Source organism: Cannabis sativa, chromosome 1, assembly GCF_029168945.1.
Source record: "Cannabis sativa cultivar Pink pepper isolate KNU-18-1 chromosome 1, ASM2916894v1, whole genome shotgun sequence".
NCBI classification, from domain to species: Eukaryota; Viridiplantae; Streptophyta; class Magnoliopsida; order Rosales; family Cannabaceae; genus Cannabis; species Cannabis sativa.
This window is the reverse complement of record NC_083601.1, coordinates 21,719,133-21,736,005: the sequence shown is the minus strand read 5'-3', so window position 1 is coordinate 21,736,005 and position 16,873 is coordinate 21,719,133. Positions and strand designations below refer to the sequence as shown.

General features: G+C 35.5%; 2 protein-coding genes across 3 annotated transcripts; one reads left to right on the top strand and one right to left on the bottom strand.

The window, feature by feature from the left end:
- The first annotated feature begins 246 nt into the window (after positions 1-246).
- Positions 247-9,295, top strand: LOC115705185 (uncharacterized). The gene is made up of 18 exons (XM_030632435.2): positions 247-868; positions 979-1,498; positions 1,614-1,877; positions 1,997-2,088; positions 2,686-2,892; positions 2,984-3,394; positions 4,541-4,719; positions 4,891-4,984; positions 5,091-5,147; positions 5,362-5,496; positions 5,627-5,698; positions 6,075-6,188; positions 6,297-6,458; positions 6,713-6,841; positions 6,956-7,057; positions 7,140-7,219; positions 7,812-7,961; positions 8,397-9,295. The coding sequence occupies exons 1-18, from the start codon at positions 359-361 to the stop codon at positions 8,959-8,961; spliced, it is 3,843 nt and encodes a 1,280-aa protein (XP_030488295.2). The 5' UTR covers positions 247-358; the 3' UTR covers positions 8,962-9,295.
- A 292-nt stretch (positions 9,296-9,587) lies between these two features.
- LOC115705186 (3-oxoacyl-[acyl-carrier-protein] synthase II, chloroplastic) lies at positions 9,588-15,169 on the bottom strand. Of its 2 annotated transcripts, XM_030632437.2 has the most exons (15): positions 15,145-15,169; positions 14,214-14,994; positions 13,443-13,648; positions 13,159-13,362; positions 12,807-12,917; positions 12,614-12,709; positions 12,464-12,509; positions 12,245-12,324; positions 11,766-11,834; positions 11,565-11,649; positions 11,132-11,286; positions 10,973-11,053; positions 10,727-10,786; positions 10,160-10,323; positions 9,588-10,078 (listed from the first exon to the last, which is right to left on the bottom strand). In XM_030632437.2, exons 2-14 carry the CDS (start codon positions 14,614-14,616, stop codon positions 10,207-10,209), a joined length of 1,713 nt encoding a protein of 570 aa, XP_030488297.2. In that variant the 5' UTR covers positions 14,617-14,994; positions 15,145-15,169; the 3' UTR covers positions 9,588-10,078; positions 10,160-10,206. The 2 variants fall into 2 exon arrangements, with proteins under 2 accessions (XP_030488297.2, XP_030488296.2); XM_030632436.2 differs by lacking the exon at positions 15,145-15,169 and having other exon boundaries at positions 9,588-9,900; positions 14,214-15,030.
- Between the last annotated feature and the right edge of the window lie 1,704 nt (positions 15,170-16,873).

Below are 16,873 nucleotides of genomic sequence, written 5' to 3'. Positions count from 1 at the left end.
ATTTTTGAAAAAAAGAAATTTAGAGGCAAATCTCAAGAATCATAGTTCATATGATAAATTCTATTTATTTATTGACTTTTTAAAAGATATATTGTTTTTTGATATAATTACTTATAAATATAAATTTTTAATTGTTATTAATAATTATTTAGAAAAATTTATCAAGAAAATACACGTTATTTTTATCTGGTGAGTATAATAATATAACTTGGTTTTGTTTTTTCGTTTAAACTTTGTTAATAGGGTTTAACATCATACCACCTTAATTTTAATTTATCTCATTAATTTGCTCACGCATTGGGAGTCCATAAACCCTAGTTCAAATAGGGTTTCTCTGCAACTCCTAAGGCTACTCACCATGGAAGGCATTGAGCTAGAGGAGGGGCTTACCAGCCCCTTTGACGGACCCATCGACCAAGGAGATTTCTGCAACTCCATCCTCGCGCGATTCAGTGACTCCACTCAAGAGGAGCACCAAAACCTCTGCGCGGTCATAGGCACCATGTCCCAGGAGCTTAAGGACCAGAACATGCCATCCTCCCCGGTGGCCTACTTCGGTACTACGTGGTCGTCACTGAATCGTTTATTATCGGAGCCCAACCCACCGAGTCACGTTGTGGAGTCCTTCCTCACAATTCTCTCGCTTCTCCTTCCCCGAGTCCCTGTTGCTGTCGTCAGGAAGAAAGAGGAATTGATTTCGGGACCTATGGTTCGTGTTCTTCAGCTGTCATCGTCAACAATGGGCTCCATAATCGCTGGATTGAAATGCATTACACATTTTTTAATCATCAAAGAGGCTTCTAGTTGGTCAGACGTGTCTCAGTTGTATGGAATTTTGATGAACTTCGTCACCGATTCGCGCCCTAAGGTCAATTATCCTTTTTTTTTTTTTTCAAATATTGTGTTTTTCAATTTAATTTCAAATTAAACAATGTAGTTTCGGGTTCTGAATGCGTATCCCAATTGGGTTTGTAACAGGTAAGAAGGCAAGTTCAGTTGTGTCTTCGTCATGTGTTGGAAAAATTTCGAGGGAAATCTTTGGGAGCTCAAGCAAGTGAAGAGCTTACTGTTTTATTCAAAAGGTTTCTTCTTTTTGCTATGGATTCAAATCCAAACAGCAGTGATGGTCCTAGAGGAGCCCAGGAGGTACTACATGTTCTGGACGCTTTGAAAGATTGTCTTCCTCTTATGCCATCCAAATACACAACCGAGATACTCGAACATCTTAAACCTCTTCTCGCAGTGCATAACCCCAAATTATCAAGGCACATAACAGATTGTTTGCTTTTGCTCTGCCTCAATCCAGATTCTGAGGTTTCTTCTAAGACACTGCTTGATGTGTTGTGCTCACTAGCTCTTTCTGTCACCTCTAATCAGACCTCAGTGGATGCCCTGACATTCACTGCTCGTTTGCTTGATGCTGGAATGGTCAAAGTTTATTCTCGTAATAGACAGCTCTGCATTGTTAAACTTCCTGTAGTCTTCAATGCTCTCAGAGGTTTTTCAGAGTTTGATTATTTGAACTTTTTTTCAAGCTTAAACTGTTTTTAATTTAATATGTTGCTGGGTTTTATGCATTGTAATACTTTTCTAAGAGTGGAATTTTGTGGCAGATATATTAGTTTCTGAACATGAAGAAGCTACACATTCAGCCGTAACTACATTGAAGAGTTTGATACATAAGTGTATCGATGAAAGCTTGATAAAGGAGGGGGTGGATGCATTTAAATTGATGAATTTAAGTGTGGGTTCCAGGACGTCTGGGCCAACCATCATTGAAAAAGTGTGCTCAATTATAGAGAGCTTACTTGGATATCATTACTTAGATGTTTTGGACCCTTCGTTTCAAGTTATTTCATCACTGTTTGATAAGTTAGGTAATATTATTGCTTTATCCTTTACTTCTGTGTTTTTTTAGTGATCTATTAAATCATCTTTTCTGATTTTGTTAAATCTAGTTTATGGAGAAAACGTTTATAAATAATTCTTCTTGCAGGTTTTGATTCTTCTTATCTTATGAGGGGAATTCTCAAGAGCATGGCAGAGATGCAGAAGTTGCCTGATGAAGAGTTTTCTAAGAGGAAACAGGTATGATTGTTATTTTAAATCCTCAAGTTTAGTAGACTATTTATTGTCGTTATCCTTTTTCTGTTTTATGTATGGTTTAGTTCAACTATTACAAGCTATATATCAGCAAGGGACTGTCATCCTTAATTAAAATTTTGTCACAAACTTGCAAACATGATTTGATGGCATTCAATTCCAAATGTGGTGATCTACTTTTTTTTTTGTCCTTTCAAATGAAAACTAACTATTGATGAGAAAAACAAGAAGGAAGAGTCTTTCCGTGAATGTATTCTTTAGTTTTTGACCAGTGCTTTGAATCTCTTTATTTGATATTGCTGTTGTTTTAACATGTTTGTCAGTAAACTAACATTTACAAAGATCTTATAAAATTTATAGCCATGATGTTCTTGTCTTTCATATTTCTCGTTGTTCAGTACTTTATGCTTTCATCTGGGTCTATAATGGCTGTGAAATTTGGTGTTTCTTGTTTTAAGTTGGATTCACTACGTTGTTTTGATCTTAGAAAAAGGAAAAAAAGACAGAAAGATTACGATGTTAGCTGTTTGTTAGTTTGTTTATATCTATGTAGCTTCAATTAATGATTTCATTACAATTCAGCTCCACGAATGCCTTGGAACAGCCCTTGGTGCAATGGGTCCTCAAACTTTCTTGGGACTTCTACCTCTTAATTTAGAGGCAGAAGACCTAGCAGAGGTGAATGTTTGGCTCTTTCCAATTCTGAAGCAGTATACTATTGGTGCTCACTTAAGTTACTTTATGGAGATTTTGGATATGGTTAGACAGATGAAAATTAAATCTGAAAAGGTTTGCAACTTTTCATACAAATGCTCATTGTTTTCTTAGTGATCTTTTTTCAAATTTGTTATTTATTTATTTACTTTTTTTTTTGCGTCAGCTTGAGCTTCAAGGCCGTGTTTATTCTTCTAGGGGTGTGGATGCACTTGTGTACTCTTTGTGGTCATTGTTGCCTTCCTTTTGCAACTATCCTTTTGATACTGCCCAAAGTTTCAAGGATTTGGTGGAAGATTTGTGCAGTGCCCTTAATGAAGAAACTGATATTCGTGGAATAATATGCTCTAGTTTGCAGAGTCTTATCTTACAGAATAAAAAAATTCTGGAAAATAAGAATGATGAATCTGATTTGAATGACACTGAACCGGCTGCAAGACAACGTGTGATGTCTTACTACACCCCACATGTTGCAGCAGATAACTTAAGTGCGTTGAAGGAATCTGCTCGTGACTTATTGCCTGTTCTATCAACTATTTTTCTCAAATCTAGAAAAGATGATGGAGGTTCTTTGCAGGTACTTGTTCTATCTCTTTGAAACATTTGGTTTGTTTGAACCAAATTTTATTTGTGCTTGATGGCATTTATCTGGGCCACTGGAGATATCCATTTTCTTAAAGCAAACCATTAACTCGTGAAGGGTAGGACATAACAATCATGTTGCCAATGTTTTAAAAGGTGTTTGAGGCGTACGCCTTGAGGCGCGCCTCGGAACGAGGTGTTCAAAAAACGCCTTTGAGGCCTCAGTCATTGTCCATGAGGCTTACTCCTCGGCCTTGTGAGGCGTACGCCTTGAGGCTTAAGCCTCTGAGGCGTGTGAGGCTTATGCCTCAGCTAATTGAGTTGTTTTGAGCCTTTTTTTAAAGAGTTTAATTGAGTTTTTTTTAAAGAGTTTCAGTGGGCCTTTTTTTTTAATGGTCAGTGAGCCTTTTTAAAAGAGTTTAATTGAGCTTTTTTTGAACTTTTCTTGGGCTATTTTGAGTTTTATTTTGTAAATTTTAAAAGCCGAAAACTAAATAAAAAACCCTAAACATTCATCATTTTCCATCATCCTCCACGACTTGCCTTGCACGATACTCTCCCTTCTCTTCACTCACACAGCAGCAACACCAACACAAGGCTCTCCTCTCTCCCTTGGAACATGGAATGTGTCTTTTAATCTTTATGTTTGAAACTTTAGACTTCAAATTTATCATTTGTCTATTAATTAGGATTTTAATTTTGAACCTTTTATGCCTTTAGTTATATTTTAAGACTTGTAGCTATAGTAATTTCATGAATTTTATGACTTTATTATGAAATTATGTGTTTTTTCTTATGAATTTTATGATAATGTTTATGAATTTTTTGTTCTTATTGTTGAGGCTTACGCCTCGTGGTACTATGGCAAGCGCCTCAGAACCCGTTTCCGCCTTTCAAAACATTGCATGTGGCAGAGCAAATTTATTATCATTATTTTTTATTAGAACCAATTGTTGACCCCAAGGGTAGGTTACTAGTTTGGACCATGGTTTGCGGTTCAGATTCCTACTAGATTTGCCTAGCAATATCTAGAATTTCTTGCCTTCTAAAGAGCATTGGTTGCTTAACTTGTTGCATATATATGGCAAGATTGATAATAAAATTTTGGACTAATTATATATTTTGCATTTTCCAAAAACAGTCTGCTATAGGTGAGTTTGCTTCAATATCAGATAAAGGAGTTGTGTCAAGGTTATTTAAAAACACAATGCAAAAGCTTTTGAAGGTCACTCAAAATGCTGGAAAAGCAGAATATTCAAAGAAGTCTGATTCCATGGCCATTGATGAGCCATCAGATGAAAGTTCCCCTTCAGCTATGAGGTTCTTTATTTTTATTCTTTTTGCTCTATTTTTTGCCATTTCTTGTCTTGTTATCTCCAGTCTGATGTACACTCGTTTGTATAACTTGGGTCTTTGTGAACATATTTCGTGACTTCAAAACAGATAACTGCAGTTTCTGTTAGTTTAGTAACTTCTGTATCTTAATTACAGGGGGAAACTTCTTGACCTGGCTGCTTCACTTTTACCTGGTTTAAATTCTGAAGAGGTTAAGCTTTTATTCACTGCGATAAAGCCTGCACTTCAGGTATGTCCATTTGCCTGTGCTTTTCTTGGCTTGGTTGTTTATGGAGGGAGCTCCTTTTCTCTATTAATTGGAAATGAAGCAGTAGCTTAACTATCTCTGACTGCAGGATGGTGAAGGATTAATACAAAAGAAGGCTTACAAAGTCTTGTCACTTATTCTCAAGGTATGCAAAAAGCTTTTTGAGTAATGAATATCACTCACAATTGCTAATCATGCTCATCCATAGCTACATTCTATGACATCTAATGGGTTCATGGTTTACTGATTTTAACATCTGTATGTGAAAGTTGTCATCTCTGCTATCACATGGACTCTATTATTAATAAATGAATTGCAGTTTACTAACTCTCGATATTGTTGCACTGTTTATTTGGCAGACCAGTGATGCATTCCTTGCTTCGAAGCTTGATGAAATACTTCAACTTATGATTGAAGTGCTGCCTTCATGCAATTTTTCTGCAAAACGCCATAGGCTTGATTGTCTGTACTTTTTGATAGTTCATGTATCCAAGGTCTGTAAATGATTATTATCAATTTAAGATGCACCAATGTATCATAAAATCTTTCACTACAAAATTGATCTAGGTTTGAATTTGAGAAGTATATATGCCTCACTCCTTAAACTTGTGCCCTTGTCTATAGGTCAATACTGAGCAGAGGCGGCGTGACATCATAGGATCATTCCTAACTGAAATAATTCTTGCACTTAAAGAGGTAATGTTCATATCTTTTTTAAATTAATTGAAACTGTGAACTTATACTAATCTGGGCTTCATCAAACCCATGTTAGTTCTACTGTTACATATGATCTGTAAACAACAGATGTGGACATCTGTGGTCTGTTTTTGCATGTGATGTCTGCATTCCATTCTTTTTGATAAGTCTTGAAAGTTTATCAATATGATACAGCAGGTGCTATGTAGGCGTAAATTTGGTATCATATTTTTTAAATGCATATTGCATTTTGTTTGTGTGTGTGTCATTTTAGGTACTGAAAATGTTTGGGATTTTTTTCACTCTCTTTTACCATCATGATGTGAATTGTTTAGTACTACTGCAACCTTTCTGAAAACTAAGTTTACTTTTGCAGGCTAATAAAAAAACAAGAAGCAGAGCGTATGATATTGTTGTCGAGATTGGCCATGCTTTTGGAGATGAAGATAAAGGGGGAAAAAGAGAAAACTTGAATCAGTTTTTTAACATGGTATTGTTAATTCTCTTTTAACTGTGTAATATTTCTGGGTGACCTGTATTGTTGGTCTTTAGGTAACATTGTCCATATAATAAAAAACTTGCTATTTCAATTTCACAGGTAGCTGGAGGCTTGGCTGGGGAGACTCCTCATATGATAAGTGCTGCAGTGAAAGGCTTGGCACGATTGGTTTATGAGTTTTCTGATCTTGTTTCGACTGCTTGCAATTTGCTTCCATCCACATTTCTACTCCTTCGGAGAAAGAACAGAGAAATAGTCAAAGTTTGTTTCCTCTCATCTTTGTATAATTCGAACAATTTTGAAAGGCCTTTTAAATCTTATAGTTTAAACTTTGATTATAGAGGATTTGTTATTTGCCTGTAATTTGTCCCAGATTTTCTTTTTTCGTCTACAGAAATGATGACTATTCTTTTAAACATTTCAATTGGTTGTTATTGTTTCTTATATATTATTTGCTTTCTCTCTTCTTTTTTTTTTTTTTGGTCTAAATATTGCTTAATAATTTTATTGTGCAGGCTAATTTAGGCTTACTGAAGGTTCTAGTGGCTAAGTCAAAAGCTGAGGCACTACAAATACACTTGAAGGGCATGGTTGAAGGCTTGATGATGTGGCAAGATGATACTAAAACACACTTCAAAGCTAAGGTAGGTTTGACCCAGCATGATATTCCTTGATGACATATGACGGTCCTTAAGCTTGTGCTTTACTGAACTAGTGGTACAAATTCTTGACTTGTTGGTCATTTTGCATGTTTTCAGGTTAAGCTTCTATTGGAAATGCTAGTGAAAAAATGTGGACTTGATGCTGTTAAGGCTGTGATGCCTGAAGAGCACATGAAACTCCTTACCAATATACGAAAGGTATACTTAATTACATAATTTTCTAACGTTACTAATTTTTCCCAAACATATTTGTAAGATGTTTAAAACTTGTTTTGTTAAGATCAAGGAACGAAAGGAGAAAAAACTGGCTGCTCCGTCTGAAGAAGCTAAATCTCATTTCTCAAAAGCCACTACATCCAGGTACTAATTTTTATCAGTTATGATGTGCTATGAAATTTTGTATCTCAGGAAACTTATTGGTGACAAATGCATCTGTTCAATGTTTTCCAACTGTTGAAACTATACAAAGCCATCGAAGTATCTTTTACCCTAGGGACTAATTTTTAAGTTGTGCATTTGAGTAATGTGAATATTGTTATTGGTAGAAAAACAGCAAGGGTACATTTGGTTGGTAGGAACGAAAACACAGGAATAGGAATGAGAGGGATAGGATTAGGTATACAAATGGAATAACATTTAAAATGTATAGCAAAAATTATTAAATTTTTTCATATTGTGCATTGTAATGGTTTTTCCTTCTATTTCAAAATGGAATAGCATTCCACCAAAGTAGAGTAAAAAGATGGAATGACATTAGAATACTTTAAATACAGCCAAATAAAGGAATGAAATAAAATTAATTTTTTTCCATTCCATATCAGTACCTCCAACCAATTTAAAAATTGATTATTTTCATCTAACTGTGAAGTATGTGAAGGAAAAATGCTGTGAAAATGCTGTTGTGGAACTGCTCACTTAGACTTATCTAACTCTTCTTTTAATACCATTTCAGGCAGAGCAGGTGGAACCATACCAAAATATTTTCTGATTTTGGTGATGAGGAAACGGAAAATAGTGAGTTAGAGTACATGGATGACCAGACAGTTTCTGGCAGGCGGGGAAAGGCTTCCTCACAATTAAAATCTAAAGCATCTTTAAAGCGGTCAGTTGTGATTTTATGCTGTTAATATTTTGGTGTATGTAAAGAGTTGTTATTTTCAAATCAGAGGGTTGGTAATACATCCCAAGAATGTTATTTTCAATAAATAAAGGATTTCAGTAAAGTACGTCCAATAGTTGTTATTTTAAAATCAGAGGGTTGGTATTGGTAATCCATCCCCAGAATGTTTAAACTGACAATTAATGCTTAGAAATTTAGCCAGTAGAGTCTGCGGTTTTTTTTTTTTTGATTCTGCGGTTTTGTTAATTCATCTTTGGCAAGCACAACTGCGTTATTAAAAATATTTGTGTAGTTGGTTTTTAGATTACTATCCAAATGATAGGATTCCATATAGTTGCATCCTCTCATCTTGTAATCACTTTTTGACTATCTGATCTTTCCTTGAGACCTAATACTTATTAATTACTTATTTTTCAGGTCTAGAGCTAGAGGGAATAAGAACTTGCCAGGGCATTTGGTTGGTCAAATAGAAGATGACGAGCCACTTGACTTGCTTGATCGACAAAGAACAAGATCAGCTCTTCGATCAACAGAAAACCTGAAACGAAAAAATGTATCGGACAATGAGCCAGAATTTGACGCTGATGGACGCATGATAATTCAAGAAGAAGGAAACCAGAAAATGGAAAAATCCTTTGAACCTGAATCGGATAGGAAGAGTGAAGCAGGTAGTAGACGGTCTGCAAGCACAAAGAAAACTCAGAAGCGGCAGAAGACATCAGACTCTGGATGGGCTTACACAGGGAACGAGTATGCTAACAAGAAGGCTGGTGGAGATTTGCAGAAGAAAGACAAACTTGAACCATATGCATATTGGCCACTTGATCGCAAGATGATGAGCCGCAGACCAGAACATCGGGCATCTGCAAAGAAAGGAATGGCTAGTGTGGTGAAGATGACAAAGAGGCTTGAAGGGAAAAGTGCCTCTAGCTTGCTGTCCTCTGGAGGCTTGAAGTTTAAGAAGAGCCAAGAAAAGTGGTAAGAAGAAAAGCAAGTGAGGCACCATTGTGAAATCATATTGTCTTGAATCAAATGCCTTATTAAATAATTAGAGCTGTTAAGATTGTAATTTTCTTTTTCCCTTTTCAGTTTACCAATAGTTACTGGAGTACAAATGGGTACTCAAATTTTTGACAACTGCATCGAATGTGTGGTTATTAATTAATTTTTTACTTGTATTTTTTTGAAAGAATTTTTTTTTTCTTTACTTGTTTGGAGTACACATTGTAATTATAATGTTGTCCGAGGAATGTGTTGTGTTTTGAGATATGTTCACATGAAAACTTGTAGAGAAAAGAAAGTATTCCTTCAACTCAGTTATCTTTCCATGATGTTTTATTTGAGTTGGTTGGCTTTTCAATTAGAAATGTGATGCTTTCATTCAATAGTGTTCTGCTTTTGATTTTTTGTTGAACTTTGCCAAATACAAGAACATAAATGTACCATAAAATGAATGTAAATCAGATGGTTTCATCTTCCAAGGATAAAAAAAAACAGGAAAGAAATGGTTTTGTTTAGTGCATTTTGGGATGTCATAATTTTTTCCTACTTTTCTCAAAATAACTGCCTTTAGTCTGATCGGCCATCTACCTGTATAAGGAAGCAAAAAACCAAGGAAAAAACCAGTATTGTATATTAGCTTTAGTCCAAACACATAGCTAACATCGATTAGATCACAAGCCTTGTATGGGCTCTACTTTATGAAAATAGGAAAGAGAAAATTTTTTAGACAACAATGTTCCAATGGGTAAAATATTGTGAGCTGTGTATCTCTCATTTCCATTCAGCATGGTTTGTCTTTGATACTTCTATTCCTTGTGGCTGTGGAACCAAATTTGGTTAGCATGGTAGTAGTAGTAGTAGTAGTATGCACCCATTCCAACCAAAGAGAAGATCAGATACAAATGCGTTCTATCGGTAACTGCAAGACATAGCCATCCCATTATTAATATCCACTTCACAACCCAAGACATAATGTAGTTTCAGGTACAAGCTTTCCCTACGTAAAATAAGCTCATGCTTTCCTATGTTATGAATCTATGATATTCATCATGAATCTTCATGGTTCTTCCTTTTTTGACGATTTTGAAAGTCCAACACTAAATCATTGAACATGTAGCTCATCAATATACACATCCAGTCTCTTCAGAAAAGAATAGGAGACAGGTTTAGGATCATACCTTGTGCGTGATTACATCAAGGTAGTAGTAGCCCACTTGGGTCTGTTTCATTCGAAAGGAGCAAACAAGATTGAGGAGTTATGACCACCGAAACCAAATGAATTTGATAGTGCCACTTTAATGTCTAGCCTCTCTTTAGTTGATCCCACTAGCAAATTTCTATCCTGTAATAGCACAAAAACCCTTAATATCTAGAGGTATATATGCCTGGACTTTGAGAACTACTGCGAAAAATATTGAAGAAAATTGGTGGTCCATGAAGCGCAAAATTTGAGATGTATTCTAACCAACATGCATGTCTCCCCAAGGCTAATTGCATTGGTCAATATATACAGACTTTTCAAATCACATGAATGGGTATGTTTGTCCCTAGGGGAACAATCTGGGAGGGCATAATTTCAACAGTTTTAGAATAATGAAGGAAGAGATCCCTAAGACGATTAAAGAAGGGGCATTTCTTCAAATACATCATATAATCACATGCTTGTATACAACTGTTAAAATCTTGTTAGCATCGTAAAGGGACATCATGTTAGCTGAAAAATAGACTGGGATAAGGCTACATACCACACCGTCATCTGGGTTTTCCAAGTTGATGTTTGGATGAACCCATCCTGTTCTTATCGCCTGCGGAAAGGAAACAGAATATCATGCCAAACAAGCCACCATTTTATAACCAAAGGTGTAATACACATTTGCATATCCAATCAAGAAGTCAAAAACTTTCTACAAGCAGACTAGTGTTTCATATGAAGAAAACCAGAAAATCATTACTCTTACTATTTGAATTGAAACTATCATGTAAATTAATACCTGAATCGTTGCAACAGCTTCCACAGCGCCAGATGCACCAAGAAGATGACCGATCATGGATTTTGTCGAGTTTAGCTTTATCTACAAGAGGTAGAATATTTAGTTTAGTGATGGGCGGAAAAAAATGGGCGAGTTACTTGTATTTTGCAATCAAATTACCTCTGCATTCTTGCCAAAACAATGAACCAAAGCTTTGTACTCTTTAATATCTCCTGCTGGTGTGGATGTAGCATGTGCATTAATGTAATTTACATCTTCCTTGGCTACTCCAGCCTGAGTTAACGCCTTCTCTATGCAGAGCTTTACACCAGCCCCTAATGTAGGTGGGAAAAACATTAAACTCTAAATTCTCATCAAAAAAATCCACCAAACATGTAAAAATTAACTTGGAACTTGGTCCCCCCAAAATATACGCATTAATGTAGATGCACATATGACAACAATAGAGAACCAAGAAAATTGTCCATGTACATGCACACATGCATAATACTGATGACAGAAGATTGTTATCTTAAACAAAATTGTCTTTCTGTACACGTATATAAGCAAAATACTCGTGAAGAGGATTGTTATTTTAGACCAAACAAATTACCATCAGGATGTGGCTCAGTCATGTGGTATGCATCACATGTGAAGCTTCCACCAAGAAATTCAGCGTAGATTTTAGCACCTCTCTTCTGCAAAATTGAAAAACATTCGTGGAAATTGGAACACAGACTCAAAAATCAAAAAGTGCTAGTTTCAAAATGCAGAATCAAAGTTTCCATGTTTTTTTATTGAGTTGAACGAATACCTTGGCATGCTCTAACTCTTCAAGAAGTAAAACTCCAGATCCTTCCCCCATGACAAATCCATCTCGGTTCTGTTCAATAATGACCACCACAACTTATGAGAGAATGAAAGAGAGAGACAAAGAGAAAATGAGAGATAGTAAAAGAACCAGGATTAAGGTTTCTTTTCCCCTGTCAAATTTTCAGAAACAAAGCAGTTAAGAAACTTAAATCCATATTCTTCATTATGGCCTCACAAGTTAGTAGTTACAATTTCTTATCCAAAAAAACCCGACTTATTTACGACAAAGTTTAAAATGTGAACAGATGATGCATAGTTCTGGCGAAATTAATCTTCAAGGCATTATTTAAGTTACTTCACTTGCAACACAAACTAAAAATGGCTGTTCCTCAAACTTAATATTTTAAATTTGTTCTTACATGCAACGAATGTTCATAGGCTGTAGAGAGCATGAAAGAGGAGAGTTTAAGAAAACATTACAGTGTCCCAAGGACGTGAAGCTTTGGTTGGATCGCTGTTTCGTTGTGAAAGTGCTCGGCAAGCCACAAAGCCCCCCAAGCCTGCATTGAGTTTGGTGGTACAAAACTAAGATTAATCCATTTGCCATAAGAAGAAAATACCAATAGGTAATAGGTCAGGAATCGAATACCATTCTTAGTAGAAATGACAAATATGCAATATGAGGGAAGAAAAAAATACCAATAGGTATAATTGCTGCATCTGAGCCACCACAAAGCATCAGATCCTGCATCAAAGTTTAAGTAATACTATTATTCACAATAATAATTACATAGTCAAAACCTTACAATAAATTTTGCAAATAACTAGCAATAGAGGCCAAACACTTACAGCTTCACCTCTAATGATGTGGTTAGCTGCGTTTAAGATACAAAAGTTGCTTGTAGCACAAGCAGTAGAGATTGAATAATTTGGACCCATCCATCCCTGCAATTCATTGTATAAAGTGGTTACTACAAAACTCTAGCAATCATCAGGGTCAGGACATGCAATGAAATAGCAACAATATCAAATTCAAGCTGACCAGATCCATTGCAAGCATGGCAGAACCCATATTTGTAGTAGCAAAAGGGACACAGAAAGGATTCATCTTCCTGTATGAAATCCTTAAAGCTTCAATTGCATCGTTAAAAACCTGTTCAAAAACAATATTAGATAATAAATTAGCTTGATATTTAATCACACTCTAATAAGAACAGAGAGATGAGATAAAGCTACTTTATGTTATTCACATGAAAGTTCAAAAGTGAAGCCAATAACAATTTGGTGCTTATTGGGAAAAGATCTCACACATTTTATGTTTACTAGTTCACTCAGTCCTAAATCTGGTCTCTATTCTTATTGTTTACAATAAAAACAGAGAATGATCAATTTACCTTCATGCCACCCATAGCAGAGCCAATCAAAACACCACATTTAGTCCTATCTAACTCATTCATTAACTCTTCTGTAATTCCACCATCAGCTAAGGCTTTCTTGCCAGCAGTAAGCATGTAGAGCATAAATTTATCCATCCTCTTGGATAGTTTTGGTGCAACCCATCCATCGGTCGAGAACGACTTTATCTCTCCTGCAATTCTCTGAAGAGAAAGAAAATAATCAAAACGATACATACATAGAGCCAGCACCAGCTAAAGACATTTTTCACTATATGATTTACCGTTGGAAATTGAGCACAATCAAAGGTCTCTATCTCACTTATGCCACTGACACCCTCAAGCAAATTATTGTAAAAGGTATCTAATTCATGACCTAGGGGAGTCACCACGCCCATCCCAGTTACAACTACTCGCCTCTGCTTTGTAAAAGGTTTCTTCTTTGCAGTAACCTCCTCGGTGGGTTGCACAGCAACAGAAACTGTCTCCCCTGAAATTGAAAGGTGCAAAAGGTAAACCTTTCAGCATCAACCTTATTCTATTTCAATACACAGCATGTCACTAGTATAGTATCCAAACCCGGTTGCATGACAGGTAAACCTTTTCCAAATACACAAGCCAATACAATTTTCACTAGAGTTAAAATTTAAATTTTTAGAAAGGTACCCAATGGAAAACAAAATACTAAATCTTCTTCAATTCTCTATGATGTCAAATGAAATGTAACTCAAGTTGCAGAGCTGATTTTCAAAGATTTGTTTATTCTTTTAGATATAAACTATAGTAGTTTAGTTAGAGTAGCTCCAAAATAAAACACTGCAAAACACAGGGCAAACAATAAACCAAGCCTCGGGCCCCGTGAAAAACCAAACAGACCTGAAAATGTCTCGAATTTTTTTTTCTCTAAAATACAATCAGATGAAAAAATGAAAGACATGGCACAATCAGAACTAATAAGAAAGAAACGAATTAAAATATATATATAGATAGATAGATACACATTTATACAGTTGCTTGCAAAGTAAAACAGCACAACATTGATGAAAAGTAAATACCAGAATAGGCAGCTCGGTTAATCCGCCTCTGTCTGCGATTGGTAGGGGCAACATCCTTGGATCTGAAGAGCGAGGAGAATCCATTGGAGCTTAAAGAAGAGAGTCCAGTGGAGTTGTAGTAGTCATTACAGGGCTCAAAAGCGAGGCAAGAGCTCATTAGACCTTGAATGCTGGATCCACTAAAGGACGGAATCAAAAATCCCCTCTTGTTGAATTCAGAGCTCCCACTACTGCATTGAGCCATTACTACCTTCCTTCTCCGAGCCCACTTGCTGAGTCTCCTTGAAGAGCGAGACATAGATGGGGTCGAAGAGGAATGGTCCCTATCGCACGTGACCGACGACATGCAAGCCGCCGCAACGAGCCACGTGCAGAGAGGAGATGTAACTGAAGAGGCCGCCATGGAAAGAAAGCAAGAAGACCCAGATGGTAAAATCGAATACCCAAATGAAAAGACTCGATTTTTCAGCGAACCCACCACTGGAAACGGAGCTCAGAATGGTAATCTAAGCAAATACGAAGTTGGGTTTGTTTTTTTTTCTTCTTCAAGAACTAATAGGTACAGTAACTGTTAATGTAATGGTGAAGAAGACGAAGAAGCGAATGGAATAGAGGGTCGCATTCGATCTCTCTCTCTCCTCTTTCTCTCTCTTCTCTCTTCTCTCTTCTCTCTCTCTCTTTCTGAGTTATTTATTTGAAACCGTTCAAAGACGCCAAGTTTTGGGCAATCTGAGTCGTCCTCTGAAGTTAAAAGCCAAGTGCTCTCTCTCAGTGTTTCGTTCTGAGACACACACACAGCACTATATTACAAACAAATATACAAAAACATCAATCACCAGAATAATTATTTATATTTTCCAAAAAAAAAATAAAAAGAGAATAATTATTTATATTAATATTAAAATGAAAATAAATAAATTAGTAAATTTACTACGAGTACAATGTGCCAAGGGCTTGTCACATTTTTTTATTCTTCAGGAGATAAATTTAAAAATAATATATTTATATTTTTTTCGGAACTACTATGCTTATGCTTATTTATTATGAGTCAATATACATTAAAAATTGTTATTATATTTATATTGAAGAATTGATAATAGTCTTGGACGGCTAAGATTGCTCCCATCAATATCAAATCTGATAGAAGGAACTACTCCCTTTGTTAGGGCAGTACTAGTAGGCACAGTCTAATTAGAAGTTATAGTAGTCATGACTTGAGATGACTATAATACCCCTTATTTTGTATTTAATGGAGGTGTAGAAAAAAAATTCACATCACATGCATTTATAGTGAGATATTTACAAGAAAGTATCTCATTCAGAAGTAGAATATTCATTGTATCCACCTATTTCACCCTCTCATTTTTAATTGCTTTTAAAAAAAAAAAAATTATAGTGATTTGGTAATGGCATATTCCAATTTGTTTATAACTTGTTTTGTGGTAAAAAAAATATTAGATATGAGATATTTAGTATGTAACTGAATGAGAAAATACATGCAGATGCAGTATAGTATTACATTGCTACACGTATATACGAATATTTTTCACACCATAGATGTTTCAGCATGAGTCGTACGGAACCAAACTAGCTAAGATTAAGAATCAAATAGGAATGAAATTACCTTATACGGTTACTCCTCCTCGTCATCATCAATTTCAACTTTTTCTATCACTCCAAATCAAAATTACAATCAAATTATAAAATATAACAATTCATTAGGCGCATGTTTTTGAAGATGGAACGCAATCTACATTCTATTGAAAGATTTAAGGCCATTACTTAAAATATAACAATTCAATTTAGGTGCCTGTTTTTCAAGATGGAACGCAATCTACATTCTATTGAAAGATTTAAGGCCATTACTTAATCAAATCCATTTTTTTAAGAGAAAAATAGAAGTGAAATTCTAAGGGACACCAAAAGATGTGGTATGTTGTTATTGGTGTAAATTAATATCTAATCTTATTTGCATGAAGGAACTCCTGTATCTGTTATATAATATTCACGTTTGAAATGCATATTAAGTTACAAAGATAAAGTATATATATATAAGAGATAAAGGGAATGGGCCCATGAAAGAAGAAGTGGGCCGAATGTATTGGGTCAAAAACCTAATACCCTTTCTCAAGACGAAATATATAAATTTTTTAAGTTCATTTTGGTTACAAGTGTATGAAAAAAGTCACGAAAAAAGAGGTTTGGTAAAAATATCAATAATATTTTTTTAGTAGTGATATGAATTAGCTTTAGTGTGCCTTCTTGAACCTTCTTTCGGACGACATGGCAGTCAATCTTGATGTGCTTTGTTCGTTCATAGAATACGGGGTTCTCGAAAATGTGGATGGCAAATGTATTATCGCAATAAAGGATTTCAAGATCTTTGTGATGGATGCCAAAGTCTTGAAGGAGGGCTCATAGCCAGGTAATCTCACAAGTGGCATTGGCCATAGCCCTGTATTTTGCTTTAGCGAATGAACGAGAGATGGTGGACTGCTTTTTTGATTTCTAAGAGATTGAGGATCTACCAAAGAAGACACAATAGCCAGAAATGGACCTTCTAGTGTCACTGCATGAAGCCTAATCGGCATTTGAAAAAATCTTAAGATAAAAGTTTGTATTTAACATATCAGTTTCAGTATAAGCAAATAAGTTAGTGG

Excerpts from the sequence above, each read along its gene's own strand:
- LOC115705185 (XM_030632435.2), top strand. The coding sequence starts at position 359 with ATGGAAGGCATTGAGCTAGAGGAGGGGCTTACCAGCCCCTTTGACGGA. Across the intron at positions 1,499-1,613 it reads AGTCTTCAATGCTCTCAGAG|ATATATTAGTTTCTGAACAT; the intron begins GTTTTTCAGAGT and ends ATTTTGTGGCAG. Across the intron at positions 7,962-8,396 it reads TCTAAAGCATCTTTAAAGCG|GTCTAGAGCTAGAGGGAATA; the intron begins GTCAGTTGTGAT and ends CTTATTTTTCAG.
- LOC115705186 (XM_030632437.2), bottom strand. The coding sequence starts at position 14,616 with ATGGCGGCCTCTTCAGTTACATCTCCTCTCTGCACGTGGCTCGTTGCG. Across the intron at positions 12,710-12,806 it reads CCATGCTTGCAATGGATCTG|GGATGGATGGGTCCAAATTA; the intron begins GTCAGCTTGAAT and ends AATGAATTGCAG. Across the intron at positions 10,787-10,972 it reads AAGCTGTTGCAACGATTCAG|GCGATAAGAACAGGATGGGT; the intron begins GTATTAATTTAC and ends TCCTTTCCGCAG.